General features: G+C 30.9%; 3 protein-coding genes across 4 annotated transcripts; 2 read left to right on the top strand and 1 right to left on the bottom strand.

Annotated features, from left to right (window-relative positions):
• The first annotated feature begins 1,787 nt into the window (after positions 1–1,787).
• On the top strand, positions 1,788–3,154 carry LOC105111863 (heavy metal-associated isoprenylated plant protein 26-like). Its single transcript, XM_011007329.1, has 2 exons — positions 1,788–2,318; positions 2,461–3,154. Exons 1-2 carry the CDS (start codon positions 2,162–2,164, stop codon positions 2,757–2,759), a joined length of 456 nt encoding a protein of 151 aa, XP_011005631.1. The 5' UTR covers positions 1,788–2,161; the 3' UTR covers positions 2,760–3,154.
• A 1,803-nt stretch (positions 3,155–4,957) lies between these two features.
• On the bottom strand, positions 4,958–7,930 carry LOC105111861 (peptidyl-prolyl cis-trans isomerase FKBP16-2, chloroplastic-like). Of its 2 annotated transcripts, none has more exons than XR_839670.1 (5): positions 7,423–7,930; positions 6,640–6,732; positions 5,888–5,946; positions 5,713–5,800; positions 4,958–5,267 (listed from the first exon to the last, which is right to left on the bottom strand). XR_839670.1 is itself a non-coding variant. In XM_011007328.1 (5 exons), the coding sequence occupies exons 1-5, from the start codon at positions 7,446–7,448 to the stop codon at positions 5,182–5,184; spliced, it is 441 nt and encodes a 146-aa protein (XP_011005630.1). In that variant the 5' UTR covers positions 7,449–7,929; the 3' UTR covers positions 4,958–5,181. The 2 variants fall into 2 exon arrangements, 1 of the variants encoding a protein (XP_011005630.1); XM_011007328.1 differs by having other exon boundaries at positions 5,713–5,783; positions 6,640–6,838; positions 7,423–7,929.
• A 5,453-nt stretch (positions 7,931–13,383) lies between these two features.
• Positions 13,384–15,455, top strand: LOC105111879 (MADS-box transcription factor 56-like). Its single transcript, XM_011007348.1, has 11 exons — positions 13,384–13,568; positions 13,691–13,747; positions 13,855–13,876; positions 13,970–14,031; positions 14,122–14,152; positions 14,273–14,334; positions 14,424–14,523; positions 14,612–14,665; positions 14,782–14,909; positions 15,002–15,206; positions 15,309–15,455. The coding sequence occupies exons 1-11, from the start codon at positions 13,384–13,386 to the stop codon at positions 15,453–15,455; spliced, it is 1,053 nt and encodes a 350-aa protein (XP_011005650.1).
• The last annotated feature ends 3,739 nt before the right edge of the window (positions 15,456–19,194 follow it).

Genomic DNA, 19,194 nt, shown 5'->3' with positions numbered 1-19,194 from the left:
AAGATATTCTTGAATGGTTTGTCTTCTCCTCTCCTTTTTCTGTGGAGCATTTTTCCTTTGATCATGCGCATGTCAAACATAAAGATCATCGTCCATTGTTTTTTTTTTTTTAACTTAGTTTTACTATTATTTAAAAAAAGTTTGTTCTAGCGGGCCCTCTGACCAATCAAAACCAGCCAACCAATCCAAATTAAAAAAAAAAAAACTCACTAAAGAGGCAACGAACGAACAGACAGCAAGCCCCGTACTTTTACTTTAGAAGGGGCCTGCTCCTTCCTTTGCATCTCGACCGTCCACGTGTCGACCACACTGACCCTCTGCTCTTCTTTTCAAACGTGTGGTGCTGTCCCCATCCTACGTGCCAGCTACTTTCACTTTCATTTTGATTAGATATATATGTCATTGTTATTACTGTTTTTTAGACGCCATTTATCGATGGTGTTTGGCGCTCCGTAGTTATTTTTTTTGGTTTTAAATTAATTTTATTTTTAGTCTTTTTGGGTTTTTTAATATATATTAATGTTAATAATAAATTTTAAAAATAAAAAATATATTTTTAAATAAAAAATATATTAAAACAGCAAACTTTACCACTATCACAGCCACTGACATAACGAATCAGTGAATATATATATATATATATATATATTTTTGTCAATAATATTCTCTGCAAGCAGGGGGTCGTGTTAGGGCTTTTTTTAGAAGGTTACTTTTCACAACATAGCTTTCAAGCCCTGCTGTTTACACCACCTTTCTTGCTCTTAGGAGTTCTTGCATTCAAGTCCCTATGATATCTTGATTCTTTCACTGCCATCCCTATTGATAAATGTCAATATACTTTTATGCCACCTGATAGTGCTTACCTCCATTTTTATTTTGTGGACATGATGGTAATTCAATAATTTTTTTTTAATTCATACCATAACATATATATATATATATATATATGGTTTAGTTTTATTGTATGTTTGCTACACCACAATTTCATCATTTTTTTATATTTTTTGGATTTTTTTAGTATGTTAATATTAAAAATAGTTTTTTTAAATATTATTTTAATATATTTTTAAATAAAAAATATTTTAAAAAATAATTTTTATTATACTCTCAAACACTCCTTACTTGTCACTAGCTTTTATTTTTGAACAATTATAAAGGTGCATTCTTACATCATATATTTAGTCAGAATAAATGTTTTTATACACAAATTCCAAGATTGGAAATTAGAAAAGACGAGAGAAGTAGCAAGCAACAGTAATTTACAAGGCAGGCAAGAGACAATATACAGCAAATATAGAGATATAACTGACAAATGCAAGGGCGAAGCCGCAAAATCTGTCATTTTCTTTCTTGCAGCCTTTGCATAAAGGTTTCTTGAAGGATATAATGTCATTAAAAGAAATTGTTAAAGTAATTTTTGTTATAAAATAATATAAATTATATTTTAAAAATTTATTTGAAAATTTAAATTTTAAAATTAAATTATTATTTTTTGATATTATTTTAAAACTTTGATGATTAGATAATTTTTATAAGTCTGAATCTTATAATTTTTATTTATTTGATAAAAATTAAATATAATATAATATAAATTAAAATTTAAAATTTTTTTATTTAAAAGAATATATTAAAAAATAATATAAATTATTTTTTAAAATACCGTTTAAATATTTAAATTTTTAAGTAAAATTGATTCTTTTGGCATTTGTTTACTATTGTACGAGGGGCCACGACCTTGTTTCCTCTGTTTGAATCAGATCAGGAAAAGGCCTATATAAGTAAGCCTGTGTAATCTCAAGGGAAGTAAAGAAGGAGAACAGCCTTAAAACCCCCTTTTCTTTGCGTGTTAGAAGGCAAGAAAAGAATCCATTGTTTGTGAGGAAGTTTCTTGTAACTTCTTGTGTAGCTCTCGCTTCAAATGTTTTTGGTGCTAGTTTAAATAAACATTACTTGTTTCTTTCATTCAAGAAACACAACTCTTTTTTCTTTTCTAATTTCCATCTCTCTTCCTCACCTTTGTTTCCTATAGAAATATTCAGCTTTCTGGGGATTTTTTGCGTTTTGTCAAGCTCTCAAAAACTTGCTTTTGGACTTCTGGACTTTGTACTTGTTGAGAAGTTCCTTTTTAGAACCATTAATAAACCATATATATCTTGAAAAAATGGGCGTTAGTGGCACTTTGGAGTTTTTATCTGACTTGGTGGGAAGTGGTGGCCATAAGCACAAAAAGAAGCAGTTGCAGACTGTAGAGCTCAAGGTCAGGATGGACTGTGATGGTTGTGAACTTAAGGTCAAGAATGCCCTATCTTCAATGAGTGGTATGTGCCTGCCTGCCTGTCCACCTCTCTCAGTTTCTTCTCCGCTGCGTTCTTATTATTATTTTTTAACAATTTGCTGTTGAAAAGAAACTGATATACGTACATTTTAGACTACATTAATGCTGCCTTGTCATTTATGCAGGTGTAAAAAAGGTGGAGATAAACAGAAAACAACAAAGGGTGACTGTTTCAGGATATGTTGATTCAAATAAGGTCTTGAAGAAGGCAAAGTCAACAGGGAAAAGGGCAGAGATTTGGCCATATGTTCCTTACAGTTTAGTGGCTCAACCTTTCGCTGCCCAGGCTTATGACAAGAGAGCACCTCCTGGTTATGTCAGGAAAGTAGAGAACACTGCCGCCATAGGCACTGTGACTAGATATGAGGACCCCTACACCTCCATGTTCAGCGACGACAACCCAAATGCTTGCTCTATCATGTAATGTAACCGAAATTAAGACGTCTACCAAATGTCCCATCGACCCGCTTCTCCTTCTCAGGGGTTTAAACACCACTGCAAAATTCCCATGTAGAGTTTATCTCAATTTTCATTTGTTCTTGGGGGATTTTCTTATTATGCAGTAATAAGATTGAGTAGATGAGTATCACCCTTTTTGGACCTTTTGAATGGTCCAAAACAATGTTTTGTAGTTTTGCAGTGAGTTGTTTTGATGGGCCTAGACTTTAGCACGGGATTAGGTATTTGATGGTGAAATACTGTGGGTAGTTGTGAGGCACCTCTGAGCAGTAATAGCTAACTTTATTTTACTTTCTTGCTCATGATGTTATGGTTTTTTCCATTTTGTGACTGAAATAATGTTAACAGCTGTAGTCAGCATGCTGGGTGAAGATGCAGGTGATGCAAGGATGTTGCTGTTCCTTTGAGGGTGCATGGCGATGAATTTGATAAAGTTACAATACACATGACTTCGTAAGGATGCTTGGAGATCTTAGGTGACTTAGTAAGGATGCTTGGAGATCTTAGGTGACTAGAGCTCAAGTTGAAGTACCTATCATTTGCCTCCAGAGCAATCCCATGCCTAAAGAGGTTCATATATATGCTAAATTTGTGAGATTTTAGGCTTTCAGCTAGAATCATATTTAGTCTAGGCCAGTCCACCATTGGCTGAACTAGCAAGAACGCCAACTCCAAGGTTTGGGAAAAAGACATTGGCGCTAATTTTTAAAAACACGAGGATTTCGAATCCATTTGGTTCCGGTAAAAGGCAAGGAAAGAAATTCCCAGAAAAAAGCACTTCCACTCAAACCCAAATTTGAGAAAAAGAATCCCTCTTTTCTACTTTCAACCTTTCTCTGTTTCAAAGAAGCGTAAAGACATAAATCAGTCCTATAAATAGAGATTCATGTGCAATGCAGTTTCCCACACAGCTTCCAAAAAATCACCCTCACCCTCACCCTCACGCTCAATTCCATTCCAAGATAAAGCACTTCATAACAGAAGGAAAAAGCAAAAAGGAGCAACTTCCACCCATGTCCTACATATATTTTATGTTTAGTCCACTCCTCCATTATTTTGCCTTGGGATTTTGAAAGCAGACCAAGTCAAAGCACATATAAAAGCTTGCATGCTGGTAAATTGAAGTGGTTTTTCAGATGAGGCTAGCATGATTGAACAAATTAGTATCTATAGCAGATTATGAAGTGATCAGAGAAAAACCTAACAGGAATGAAATACTTGCAGCTAATAACAAGAAACAAGACAAAAAAACATGACGGACCAACCATAGACAATTCAAAATCAAAAGATACCAACCAAAATAACTTATTAAATTTATGTTGTTTGTTGCTACGTAACAATCAGGATGTTCAATTCCCACCTCCAAGAGCAAGCGCAGTTGAGTAAGTTAGAAGAAACCACTGCTTATGTTTTGAGTAAAGGTGAATATAAGTAATGTCAAGAACTTATACTCAGAAGTTGCTCTTCATCTCTCTAACCACTCCTTTTGGTAAATTCATTGGAAAGAAAGAATATCATTACAACAGGAGTTGAGCTGAAATTCACTTGAGCTATTTACTTCCTAGTGATCTTAATGTTGATGCAGTAAGTGCTGATTAGACTTTTGAGCCATCATTGGTATATATCTTATGCAGCTTGATATGCAGAATCATTTCGTCTAAAAGTACTAATATAGTTGGTGAAGTGAAAATATATATAAAAATATCATGAGAATTCCTGAGGAAAAGTCTGATGGATGATACTTCTCATATGTGGGGTATTTTATATTTTAATAACCTTCTAAGTCAGGGTTATTGCACAATTTCAATAGTATCTATCCAACATCTGCACCTAGCAAGTGAATTCAATCTTGTTATCTTCCCCTGCAACTAAAGCATGCATTGTCTAGCAGAAAATAGTATTTCAGAAGCATCAGTGACCTCATCCCCACCAGTCATCTAAGATTTCAAAGAGAGCTTTAACTTCTTAATGAAAAATGGAAGCGTAAATGAGCACCATTAATTTCTTAAAATTGATCACTTTATGTGCACAAACCATTGTCCCCCACATTTGAATACTTTGTGGCACTCAAACAGGGAATAATCCTCTTTTTTATGTTTTTGCTAAATCCCAAAAAGAAGGGTTTATCAAGATTGGAGAGATCATGATATGCCGAGGAGGAGATGGGAAGAATATGCTCTACTATGCACTTTCAAAAAGTAAATTTCCATACATGACCAGCCATGGCTCTTGATCCCATAATCGTGAGTCTGTATACAAAAAGAGCTGCTTCTGGAAATCCAAGTAGTTGCAGGATTCCAATCCCAGCATTGATCCAACAATGTGTAATGATATCATTTCCAAGAAACAAGAGAAGACTCACTTGATGAACTACACTTGACTTTCATCTATTTGTTACTCCTATTCCTAGACTGGACTCGAACAAAATTGATATCATATAGAAGAGTTGAATTACCAGGGATATTGCAATCACCTGCGTACACAATATCACGGCTGTTAGTATCCAAGTAACATGTGCAAATATTGACCGAACGCACTAGTGCTTTGATTTGAAAATTTTAGCTATACAGAAACAGTCATTGTAGTTAGCATATAAGATCATGACGACGATGCATAACGAGTAAGATCACACATCCAGTACAGGATTAATGGGCTTAATAAAGTCTAAGTGAGAAACGATATTGGCCATAATGACCAACAGTATCAGTCATTGTATCGAAAATAATAAAACAAAGAATCCAAACAACGACATTGCAAATTCAATACACACATGAACTCAAAGGCAAGAGGATGCATTCCATATCATTGAACATTTAAATTAGTCAAAGCTATTTGGTGAACACTACAGGTTTTACTTCAGATAGTCAGGCCTCAGAAAAACTGTAAGTTGTTTCTTTTTGTTCATATGGCAACATCACCTGAGAAGCATCCTGCAGGTTCTGGTCCATATGCTAACAGGGGAGGAATATGAAGCTTATGTTTTCCACCTGCGAAAAATCAGCAGTTCGACAAATCTTTCAGTCAAACAAGAACGAATACACAACACAAAAACCAATAGAACTCCTGTTGTTTTCAAAATCTTACCTTCTTGGTTCTTGCATTGAGAGCACCACTTCACCACCTAGAATTCCCTGATCCAATCTCCCAATGACCTCAACAAATAAATAACCTTGTAAAATAAAGTTGACCAGTGTAGATATATGTGAGGAAATTATACACAGCATCAATTACTATGCCATCTGCTTTTTATTGTTTCTGTGAACAATGGTAGAACTGCTTCATGAAGGAAAGATCACAAATCACAAGAGTCACATACAAGTTTCAATTGGTGTTGCTGCAGATTTCTTAAAATTATTGATCTCCTAATGGAAGAGTCAATTTAGCTCTTCAATATCCTTAATCATTACAATTTACAACAGAAGGATACACAGAAAATGCCAGGACAGAGAAGTATCAAATATTTTGTTAAGCAGTGCACATGAAAACTCTAGTCTATCCTTACATGAGGACGTTGTGGAAAATGGTGATCTGGCCACAATCGTGATTAGATTGAGAAGGAATAAAGCATCAGCAATCCAATCAAAGAATAATAAGTAACAAACATAGAATGCAGATAACGTAACCTGTTAATGAAGACACAAGAGCAGTAAAAGTAATTCAAAATCTCTAATGAGCACTTTGAGTTGCGACTCAAATAATACATGGTAGCCAGTAGTTTAGATCCTAGTCATAGAAGCTTCAAACATGACCGGCTGTAAATCAGGAGTTCAACAGAAAATCTTCCCACTTGTATGTTTAAGAAGAAAACTGAACCAAACTAATAATTCTAGCTAATAGTTTCACATCTTTCCAACACCAATGCACATGGCGAGAGGTCTGTCGCGTTTATAGCTTCTTTTCAAGACTATACCATCAGCAAATCTTGCAGTGTCACGGACCAGTATCGAGGGAGAGGAAGAAAAACAAAGATTGTGACGCTTCAATGGTATTTGGCATCTACCTATTAAAAGTTGTTTTTCCGGTGAGATCATTGATAGCTCCTTGCTAACAGAAAAAAAGATATTCCAATTTTGTACTAAAACAAGTTGAATTTTTAAGGAACATTTCATGACCAGAATACAACTAATAGAGATCCATTACCACAAAACAAGCATTAATCATAATGACAAGTTAGAAGTTAAGAGACTGCCGCAAAGATTCCCGGTCTCGGAGACCGTAGACACATTTAAAAATAGCTGTTTCTGACTAACATAATATTTGTTTTTGAGAAATTGAAGAAGATCATGAATCAAACAAACTTACACTTTAGATGATAAAGTTAATTCATTACTCCAATTAAGTCTAGTCCTTTATCCAACTTAATTCACAGTTTCTTCAATTTGAAAGACTCAGAATTACAAAAAAAAAAAAAAAAAACCAATTCTCCAATCATCATTGCCCAGAAAAACATAAAAGAACCAATCAAGAACAGATAAAAACTTAATCAAATCAAGACAAATATTGAATAACTATCATTAATTAGTCAATTTGAAATTAAAGCTTGGTATATTTACTTCAATAAAGCAAAATTCAGGGAAACAAAAAACCAAGATAGGAAATTGGCAGAATTCCTAAATCGTTAAACTTACATTGATGAGCTCATTATATTGGGCATCCACCACACCTGACCCTACAGAACATCACAGTAACCAAGGGCAGAGGGAAAAGAGTTAATTTCACATGGTGGGTCTGCTACAGTAGCATAATACTCAATTCTGGTTGCTTCAGCATCCATTGGTGAGAAACCAAGAACAGAAGCAGATAAAAGACCCAAAACCCACATCAAGAATGCACTTCTTTGTCTTAGAAACGGACTTCAAAGACAGATTTGTTTCTTTATCGTGACGAGGACCAGAGGTCCGCATTATTTCATGTGACAAATAAGAAAGACAAGAAAATGAAGAAGTATGCTTGAAAGAGAAAGCGCGCATGTTAGTGTTGAAGAGGGTTTTTTAATTCCTGAGGTTGTGAATGTTATAGCAGAGAGTGCTGCCATGTTTTGGTCAGTGTGTAATGTAGTCTGTTATGGTTTTTCAAAAAGTGGTTAAAGTTTGGAGGGTAGAAATCTTTTGGAGGGGAGGAATTTTGATCGTTGGATATGGATAGGAGCCCTCATTGATTCTGTTATTGACGGGCTAGAGATTGGATGGCCTGGACTTAATTATTGATGCACTTGCTGCTGGGTTTAAAGTTCATGTTTGTTTTCAGATATATTCTTAATGATTTTTTTGAGTTAATTATAACTTAATTATCTGTTTAGCAAAACTAATTAATTGATATTTGTAATATTAAAACAATTAAATAATCTTTGATCAACCTCAATTTAATAACTTTTTTCTACTCATCATTTTTTTATATCATATCTACTCTTTTTCTCTCAAGTCTTAGTGTTATTGTTATTGTTATAATTTATTTTTTTATTCATTTTAAAATAAAAAATTCCCCATCAAAACATTTTTTCTGATGAAATGGACATGTTTTTGAAAAAAAGACAGCTGTTAAAAACAATTAAAATAAAAAAAAAACACAAAAAAAAATACACTTAAGTGTAAAAAAATAATAATAAATTTTAAAAAATCAAGGTCTGGGCCAACACAAAAATAAAAGGTTAACAATAATTTTGATGAACAATTAGGAATTTGAGTAAAAAATTTAAATACAATAGTTGAAATTGGATAAATTTGCATGAGTTAAAAGACAAAGACTAAAGAGAAATGGTAAAGTTTGAAGGTTTTATTAATTCAATCAAGGGCTTGATTGAAAAAAAAAAGAAGACATTTAGAGTTAATTATATAGATGGTCTGTGATGTACATAAAAAAGTATTCTTAGATAATGATAGCACTTTTAAAAGAAAAAAAAGCTTAGAAACCGGGCTATTGATTTAAATAGATTAAATAAGCTTAATTAATTTAATAATATTATTATAAAAAAGCCAACAACAATGAAAACAAGAAAAAGAAAATGACTAATTAAGAAAAATAAATATTTTTCAATATTATAAAAAAATCATTAAATATTATTAAAATATCTCAACAATCTTATTTGATAACCAAAAAAAAAAGAAGAAGAAGAAGAGATTGAACAAAAACAAGATAACATCATAAAGATAAAAATAAAAAAATTTAAAGATTAATTACTAGCAAATCAAATGTTGAAGAATGAATTGAAAAAAAATTCAATTTTAAAAAAGAACAAAAAACCTAACTTCACTCAGCATACCAAACTTGCAGCCCGGTTGTGAGGTTAAGATAATGTTTATAAAAAAATTTAAATAAAACAATGAAGGTTACCTCTCAAGCAAACTAAATAAGTAAACTAAGTGATAAAAGTCAAAACTAAAGAGAAAACAATTAAAAAAATATAAAAAAGCTTAGTCAACTTAAGTTAACTCATAAATCGTCACTCGAAAATAAGATCAATATAACCCTATAGAAGGAAATTGAAAAAATCACGAGGTTGGAAGTTTAATAACCTAATATCAAAAAATAAAATTAAAAAAAATCAATTAAAAAAACCTAATGTCAAAGACGAAAGTCAATTTGAGCTAATTTTCAAAACTCATGATCCAAATCATGAGACTAGATTACCCTATTGAAGACAAACCCAGAAAAATCACAAAACAAAATTCTCAATCATCCATAAAATAAATAGCATCAAAAGAATAAGAACCAAATTTAATATAAAAATTAAATGAAATAAAACAACAAAGGATGAAATTAAAATATAAAATGAATCAAGAAAATAATAAAAAAACAAACAAATAATAAAAAATAAGAACTAAATTCGAAGAAAAAACAAATTTAAGTGCTTATTTGAAAAATTACAGAGTTTGACTTGAAAATCAAGAGAGAAAAAATAAAAAAAACAAAAGAAAAGACTGTCAATGTCAAATCGAAGGCCTGCTGACTACATGCTCTGTCATAGAAAGGCTATCGAGGAGATTCTAACATCATTTTGGAAGCTAGTGTTTGACTGTTGAGCGATAACACTCCTATCGTTCAAAGTACACAAGTAATACCCACACGTTGACTCTTGCATTGCATGCGCTATTTACTTTTATTTTTTTTAATAATATTTATATTTATTTAACTTACCAAATCACACCTTAGTCAACTTGATAATAACAAAAACAATTAGGCCAAAAAGACAAAAAAGCTTTTGTATACTAATTAAAGAAATTTGACTTTTGAGGATATTTTCGTAATTTATGCTTTGAAAAAGTAAAAATACATGCCCCTAGACTCTAGCTAATTAAATCTTATTTTTAAGAGTGATTTAATAATTATACTATGCTAAATAAAGGCCTATATGCTCCAATCAACATTAAAATGATCAATGGTTCATGCAAAAAGATTGTTCTATCCTAATTAGCTAGTGTTAAGGTTTTTTTATGGCCAAAGCAAAACAATAATTTCATTTTAGCAATCTAAAATAACATAGCATTGTATGTGTATCGTGAAACTCCAAGTCTCCTTAGAGTTTTATTTTTATTTTTAATTTGACCAAAGATCAAAGACTAAGTACTAAAGTGAAAAGACACCAAGGTGAAAAAAATCTTATTAATTTAATCAAGGGTGTGATTAAAGACAAAATTGAGATTAAAAGTCAATTTAGTCAAAACCACATAAATTAAGGAACCAAGGACTACATTGCAAAATATGTCAAAATATAGGGATTAAATTAAGTTGGATTAAAGGTGAAATTGAAAAGAATTTTAAAGGTAGAAGCCTAATCTAGGGTGAAGTTGAAAATTTATGAAGCCAATGACTAAAATAAGAAAAAGTTTGAAGTTGCAAGACCGAAAGTGAAAAGCCCAAAACAACATTGGTTAATTCGCAAATCCTAATTAAATAAAGGGAAGAAATGATGTGTCATTTGATACCTTCAACAACCTTAACTTTCTGGGTTTTTGGCTAATTTGAGAGGAGACCTTTGGCAATATTTTAGTAACAAATAACGCCGTCATCTAGCATACATAGATTCCAACTATTTTGGTAGCTGAAAAATCAAAGTACCTGGTTTATACACTCTAAAAACTTGTTTTCCATCCATTTTCAACTCAAAACATTTAGAAAAAAACCTAACAATGTTGTGAAACCAATCTTTAAGCTTCAAAAGCACAAAATACCGGTCCAAAACCAATAATCAACTTGAAAACCAATTTCTTCTCAATCTTAAATTTGGATTTTTGGACATTTTCAAGGGAAAAAAAAACACCGAAGTCAAACTCTCTTCATCATATGGAACCATTTGGAACAAAAAACTAATGTTTTGGTGGTTGAAATCATTGAAATGATGTCTTTCTCTCTCTAAGTTAAATTCTGACAACTTCCTCTCTCTTCTCTCACCTATCAAGAATTGAAAAATGATGAAAATAAAGTTAAATATCAAAATAAATGTTTGCAAACTTTAAAAGACCAATCACCTTATAGCAAAAAAACATCGAGTATAAAAATGTACTTCACAAATAAATTTCCACACGTCACCTCTATTACTCATGTTTTGCATTTTAGTCCCTCGTCTTTCATTGCAACTCACCCTCGAAAAAACATACAATTAGACTCTAATTTGGATTGAAAAGAGCTAAATTATGCTAAAAAAGTTTAAGGATCAAATTAAATTTTTTTATAAATAATACTATTGTAATCCATAATAAAATATGAAAGGGTGAATAGTAAATTCATGTATAGTGAAAACACCACACCATTTAGCTTTATACTTAATATATAAATAAAAAGAAACTTGAATAATGATGAACTCTTATTTTTAAGGATTAATGTCAAAGTTTTTCTAAATCAATAAAATATTCTATTTTTAGGGATTAATGTCGAGACTTTCCTAAATTAATGAATTTCTCTACTTTTTGGGATCAATGTCAAGACTTTTCTAAATTGATGAAATTTTCTATTTTTAGGGATTAGATCAAAGTAAATATTCTATTTTTAGGTATAACATCAAAATTCTTCTAAATCGATGGAATGCCCTATTTTTAATAATTAATATCAAAATTTCTTAAATAAACAAAATTTCCTAAGTTTTTGGATTAATGTCAAAGTTTTTTTTAATCACCAGAATCTCCTATTTTTAGTGATTAAAGTTGAAATTATTTTAAATAAATAAAATCTCCTTTTTTTAGAGATTTTTTTTTTGTTAAAATCCTAAAATCAATGAAATGTTATATTTTTATGGATTAAAGTCAAAATTCTCCTAAATCAATGAAATCTCCTATTTTTAGATATTAATATTAAAATTTTTCTAAATCAATAAAATCTCTTATTTTTAAGGATTAATATAAAAAATTTTAAATTCGATGAAATCTTCTGTTTTTAGGGATTAATATCAAAACTTTTCAAAGTCCATAAAATCTTCTATTTTAAGGGATTAACATTAAAGTTTTTTTAAAAATTACAAAAGAGGTGAAATCTCTAGTATCAAATCCCTCGAAGACTCCTCAATGTCCTTTTAAAAATAATATATAAAAGCTTAGAAATAATGCAGAAAATTAATAAGACATATATAATAAATTTAGAAGTAAACACATAACATAAATAATATTTTATAAAAAATGATGTGATAAGAGTGACATTAATTTTTTGTAGGTATAATTATCATAGTACCCGAATATTTGAGACTAATATCTATTTTAGAGTTCTTAATTTTTTTTTAATTACCAAGTAAATGACTATTATTTTTCATTTTACTTTTTTAATTTTGAAGAGTCTTGTATTTACAACTATAAGACATTTTTAAATTTTGGATCAAAGTGATCGATCACACATATTCAGACTTGGTTTAACGTAATTGTGTGGGCCAATTTGCTCTTGTGAGAAAAAGATTAAAAATGACTATTCCTATATGTGATATATGTAGTATTCTTTTAGCTGCTATCCATCTTATATATATAAGAAAAACTACCGTGAATATTTTTTTTGCAAACACTTTTTTTGTTTAATATATAATATTCAGGTAGTTTTCATACACTGAAACTAATTTTTTTTTCTTAAATGAATTTTAAGAAGATCATTGAAAATTAAACTAATGCATGAATAAATAAAAAAATAATTTTTTTATAATCTTTCTTACAATTTGAATGCCAAATATTAATAATATGGAAAAAAGATTTATACAAGATGGTAAAGGTATAAATTGAAAGGCAATTTGCCTATGTTTATGTCTGGAGAAGCATTCAGAGAACCTGCTCCAAGAAAATAATAAATAATCTTAGTTTTGATTCCGAAAACAAACCATTCCACTCTTCAAGGTGAATAAACTACGACCCCTTCTTCCACATCAATACTTAATTTTCGGGCACTCCCTATTAACCATAAATGGTCAAAATCATCCTTAACCAGCAAACAAGGCCCATGCATTAACAGAAGAAAACACCCCCTAATTCATCTCTCTCTCTAACTTGGTGGGATTCTCATTTCTGTAGAAGAAAAGAGAACGGGCGTTATCAGCAGATTTCTGTTAATATATACCTTGCCTTCATCTTTATACGTAGCTGATCAGGGACTTGCTTGTTTTTCATATTTTATGTAAATTGAAAATGGGCCGTGTCAAACTCCAGATAAAGAGAATAGAGAACAATACAAACCGGCAGGTTACATTCTCCAAACGTAGAAATGGACTCATTAAGAAAGCTTATGAGCTTGCAATTCTTTGCGACATTGATATTGCTCTCATTATGTTCTCTCCATCTGGTCGTCTCAGTCATTTTTCTGGCAAGAGGAGGTGATCATCATTGCCCTTGATGATACATATTTTTCATTTCTTTATATGGACATTTTTTTTCTTTTGTGCGCACATGGAGCCTGATGTTTGTAAATCTTCTTTGTTTTTTGTTTTATATATAGACTCGAAGATGTGATTGCACGTTACATAAATATGTCAGAACATGATCGAGATTTTAGGTATGTTGTTACCAAATTACATGTTTTTGTTCATGGGTATGTGTTATTTCTCCTTCGTTTTTGTATTGCAACATTATATGAACAGTTTTTTTCCATGTATTTTGCAGCTGCGGCATTCAAAATCGAGAGGTAAACTATATTAATTTTTTTTATGTCTTGGTTGAATAGGGCATATAAATTTGTATAGCCTACACTTTTGTTTATCCCCGTATCTAATTGCAGTATTTGCTCAATATCCTGAGGAAGCTCAAGACTGAGAATGATATGGCTCTTCAAGCTGCAAAGCAGGATTCTCTTTCTCAATTCAATTTTAATTAATTCATTGTGCTCCCATTAATACAAAATTTCTCTAATTATTTCGTTTTGTCTTGCAGTCCTGATCATGCTATGAATTTAAATATGGAGGTAAATAGAACAGCTACTTGTGTTTATTTTTTCCCTTGATCTTCTCATGGATTTGGGATTTTCTTTTCCTTCCACACATGGAGCGCACTGATGGATTTTCTTTTTCTTGTGCAAATTAAGGAAATCCAGCTAGAAGCTCGTAATCTGCAACATCAACTTTACATGGCCGAGGAGCAGTTAAGGTTAGAAAATTACAACAACAAAACCTTTTCACTTTTGTTGTCATATAGAACTCTAATTATTTCTTCTTTGTTGGATAACTGATTGAAAGGTTATACGAGCCTGATCCTCTAAAAATTACATCAATGATGGAGCTTGAATCATGTGAGAAGACTCTTTTGGATACCATGGCACGTCTTGAAGAGAGAAAGGTTACTTGTTTTTTCTCTCTTGAAATTACATGATCAAGTGTAATGTTCCAAAATGCTAATATCCATTTTAATTCTAATTTTGCTGCAGAAATGCATCTTGAGTAACCCGGCTGTATCTACTTATGACCCTTCGAGTATGCAGGTAATCGACTGTGCTTTGATTTGTAATTGGCATCAATCTTGAATTTTACTTGACTGATTAGTTTTAGGACTAATTAAGGAAATAAAACTTGTTCCATTTCATCTTTGAATTTGAAGATGTTCTTAGATACAAACGGGGGGATGCCAGACTTCGAAAATGATATTGTAAGTTGGTTGCCTGAAAATGGAAACAACCCCAGCTCTGTTCGCGTAGGATCTGATCAATCGTCTTGTGTTCCTGTGAGGTAAATAAAGCCTGAAAATCTTGTACAAGGAAGATGGGAAATTTGTATGATTTATGCTCTTGATGGAACATTTTTGGGCTTTTTTTTTTCAGCAACCAATCCTCCATGACACTTTTTGATGCATTGTCTCATGCGACTAATAACGTAAATGCAAATCATTGCAACAACATGGAAGGAAGCAATATCAACAACTCAAACAGTGAGGTCTTCCCATCTTGGTACCAAGCTTTCTCGTCATTGTCATCAACTGAGCTCCTCTCTGCCTTCATGCCTCCAACCTCATTCTCTGCTGTAAAGGTTTCTCCCTCTTTGGGCATCGTTAAAATACTATGTGATATTTAAGCATCATATAGTCTAGTGGCTATTTGATAACAAGAACATATAAACTTCTCTTGTCAGCAAGAGAATATTGCAGGTCCGAGCTTTACATCAATGTTGCAACAGCCACAGGCAGAGACCACATCAAACTGCCTGCAAATGCCTTCTAGCACTGCTGATCAATGTTCAGATTATGAGAATCAGATAAAACAATCTAAAATAGAATAATGTTTCACTCCAAAAACTTCTTCTGGTGGTTATGTAGCAGCGTGCAAACCAGAAATTTGGCTGATCGAATAGGAGGTTGGTCATGGTTCATGATGGTCTATTCTAAGAGTGCAAATATTAAGGAGGGGGCATAAAATTTTTCTTTTTCTTCCTGTTTCTTCATGTAGGAAAGGAATAGTACCGATGATTTATGTATATTATGAGAAATGAATTTGTACGATGAAGAAGCTAGAAACAAGGATTTTATCCAAATTACAGTCTTGTTACAGATCGAGATCATTCGCAGAAATCTGCTTGAAGTGAGTGAAGAGGGCCTATGTGTTTCAATTGGGCCTCATCCAATGAAGAGGGCGGCCTATGTGTTTCAATTGGGCCTCATCCCTTCGCCAAGATATAGTCTTTCTCCTTTCGATCTCAGGCCATGACTAGTCAGCCTACTATGTTTTTTTTTAATTTTTTGGTGAGTTCCACGCCTAGTCAGCCTACTATGTTTTTTTTTTTTTAATTTTTTGGTGAGTTCCACAAATAATTTGACCATGATTCTGAAAACAGAAAAAAATATCGCCATATTCATGAAAGTAATAAGAAATCTGAATCTTAGCAATGCATTCATTTATTCAGAGAATTTTTTGAAATGCAATACTAGAAATCCAAAGGCTTAGTCCTGGAAAGATTATTTTTTCGGAACGAGACTGCAAAATTCTGGAATAGTTTCAAAGGCGCTGCCTTCGTTGCTTCACCTCAAGGCGCTCAGTTAATTCAGCAACATGCTCGATTATCGTTGCATTACACTTCAAGTTTATCATTCATGTTTATCAGACATTGAACCAGAAATAAGCCATCAAATTGAAAACTGGCAACATCCAGCATGATATCTTGCTCACATTTCATCAAGTCAAATTTGTTTATATCCCATATTAATGCAAAGAACGATATCGAACTTCAACAACACATAATGTTGCATTTTCCAATTCCTAGTTCCCTGATCCAGAAGATAAGGTAGGGTAGTGTTCTGATGGAAATATGACTGAATTAACAGCATACTGCATTTTTATTATATATATGGGTTTTATATTTAATTTGTGTTTGGTTTAGTTAAAATAAAATTATGATTTAGAGTTGAGGTTGAATTTAGAATTTATTGAATTAATGATAAATTAGCTATGAATCTCATCAATTATAATTGATTTGTAATAGTTAAACATGAAAATAACATCAATTAATGAGGAATTAATTATTTCAATTGTTGCTTTGAATTTTGAATAAGTTGTTGAATTAAAAATTTTATGTAAATTGGTTGGAATCAACTATCAATTACACTTGATGGTTTCATGCAATAAAGCATGAATGAAGTAGAGTTCTGATGAATTACACATTGCATTGAATTATGGATAAGTTGTTGAATTTGATAATTTTTTTGAATTGTTTAAATTTGTTATGAATTTAGATTTGATTTTATATAATTGAGCATGAAAATATCAATTAGAATTGATATCATGAATTATGTTTAATTTTGGTGAAGTATACATTGCATTAAATTTTGGGAATTTGTTTTAACTTGTTATGAATTTTAGAAATTAGAGTTGAAATAATATAATTTAGTTAAAGTTATGTTCAATTGATCAGAATTTGATTTATTTTACATAATATCTTATAACATATTTATATTACGTCATTACAGTAGCATTATTATTCTTGATGTGAACAATAATATCACATACTATTAAATGGTAATTTATGCATGTCAAATGCATAAAAAAAAACTATTTGTTATAGACTTGGGTAAAATTATAATGATATTAATATTGAAATAACTTGGAGGTGTTAATTAATAAACATCAATATTATTATGTAATGATTATATGTGATGGAAGTCTTAAGACAATGATTGATTATTTCATCTAAAATAGATTGAACATAATGATATTGTATATGAGTAATTAATTAATTTCTTTATTTGTCCTAACTTTTAGTCGAATATGTATAAGTGCATTACAATTTGCCAATCCTTCAAAGTCAGTTAACAAAGAGAAAAATAATTGATTGTAAGGGGATTTGATATAAAAGATAGATAATACTATGTTTGACAATCCATTCACTGATTAACATAGATTTCACTATTCTAATCCTAATAACAATGAAGATGATGAGAAGTTAGTCCTGAAAGTGATAATAAAGGTTGTTGATGATGTTAGTAATGAACTAATACCCCTTATTCTTGAATTTGGAAATTCTTATGGGTCTATATTTACTATTTTTTATGATTAGATATTTAGTCATAGATTTTTTTTTCCAGGGACTCATCATTTTTTAAATCTTCCTTCTTTAATATGGTGCCATCTAAACAAATTTTTTCTTTAAAATAGGTCATTTCCAAGTTTAGGGTATTTAAAATTTACATGCATAAATCACCGTACAATCTTGATCTAATCATTCTAGACCCTATTCTCACATAACACCATGGTAACTTTATGACTGCCTCATTGTCATTTATCTGTTACCAATTTTTCAACTTTCAAATCAATTCTATATTAACAACAAACATAATGAAAAACAATTAAATCATTTTATCATATTAAAATGCATCACAATAATTTTATAAATAAAACATATACATGATTGTTAAATTCATTATATCAAAACTAATAACAATTTTAATTTCATCATTTTTAATATAATTTATGTATATTCTTTAATCTTTAAGACATGTTTAATATCCCGACAATTAGACAAACTGATGTCACTAGCCGCTTCTAGTCAACTAGTCTCATAAATTGTCCTGGTTATCTGAACACAAATACCATTAGCCTATTAAGACTAACTAGTTTGATTTCATCCTTTTTGATGTCCATATCACAAATAATAAATAATTACTATGCATTTAAAGAAATTATACTTATATAATTTCAGAAACTTCTTATAATTAGCAAAGGTGAAAAACACTTACCTGCAACGTGTATATATCCTCTTTCACTAGCATGTTATCCAGCTCCAAAAATATCTCTTATATCAACATAAGTTTTAAACCATTATCAATATACCAAATCAATCTAGGAACCATATTCCAGCTCCTATTTAACTTATGTTTATGAATAAACAACAAGGTAAACTTACAGCATGCAATACATATTCATACTTTCAAATGCTCTCATCATTTATAAAAAAACTCAATCTATCATTTACTTAAGATACATTTTTTTATTCATGCAATAACACACGATCATGTATTTAAACACTTCAATTAACACACACACACACACACAAAAAAAACTACTTTTAGTCAACACACACACACACACACCTGTTAATCTCCTCACTTTAATATACCTTTTTCATATAGCACTTTCGCACACACAAAACTAATTTTAGTCAACACACACACACCTGTTAATCTCCTCATTTTAATATACCTTTTTCATATAGCACTTTAATCTATTCAACTCTTTTTTTTTTACACATGTTAGATCACCCTATAATATTGATTGTTAGCCTAAATTTACTTTATAAAATGACTTATATTCATTCTTTTCTTTTAGTAGTGTATGCTTTTTATTGAGAATAAACAAATAAGATCTAAGATATTTATTTAATCTTTCTTCATTCCAGAATTATTTTAAAATGTTCAAAATTAAGTTTTAATAATAATCCAAAACAAAATCTATTTAACTCTTTTTTTTTTTACACATGTTAGATCACCATATAATATTGATTGTTAGCCTAAATTTACTTTATAAAATGA

The sequence above is a fragment of the Populus euphratica genome, unplaced genomic scaffold (genome assembly GCF_000495115.2).
Source record: "Populus euphratica unplaced genomic scaffold, PopEup_1.0 scaffold314.1, whole genome shotgun sequence".
Lineage (NCBI taxonomy): Eukaryota > Viridiplantae > Streptophyta > Magnoliopsida > Malpighiales > Salicaceae > Populus > Populus euphratica.
The sequence above is the reverse complement of the archived record's forward strand: the minus strand, read 5'-3'. Positions and strand labels throughout refer to the sequence as shown.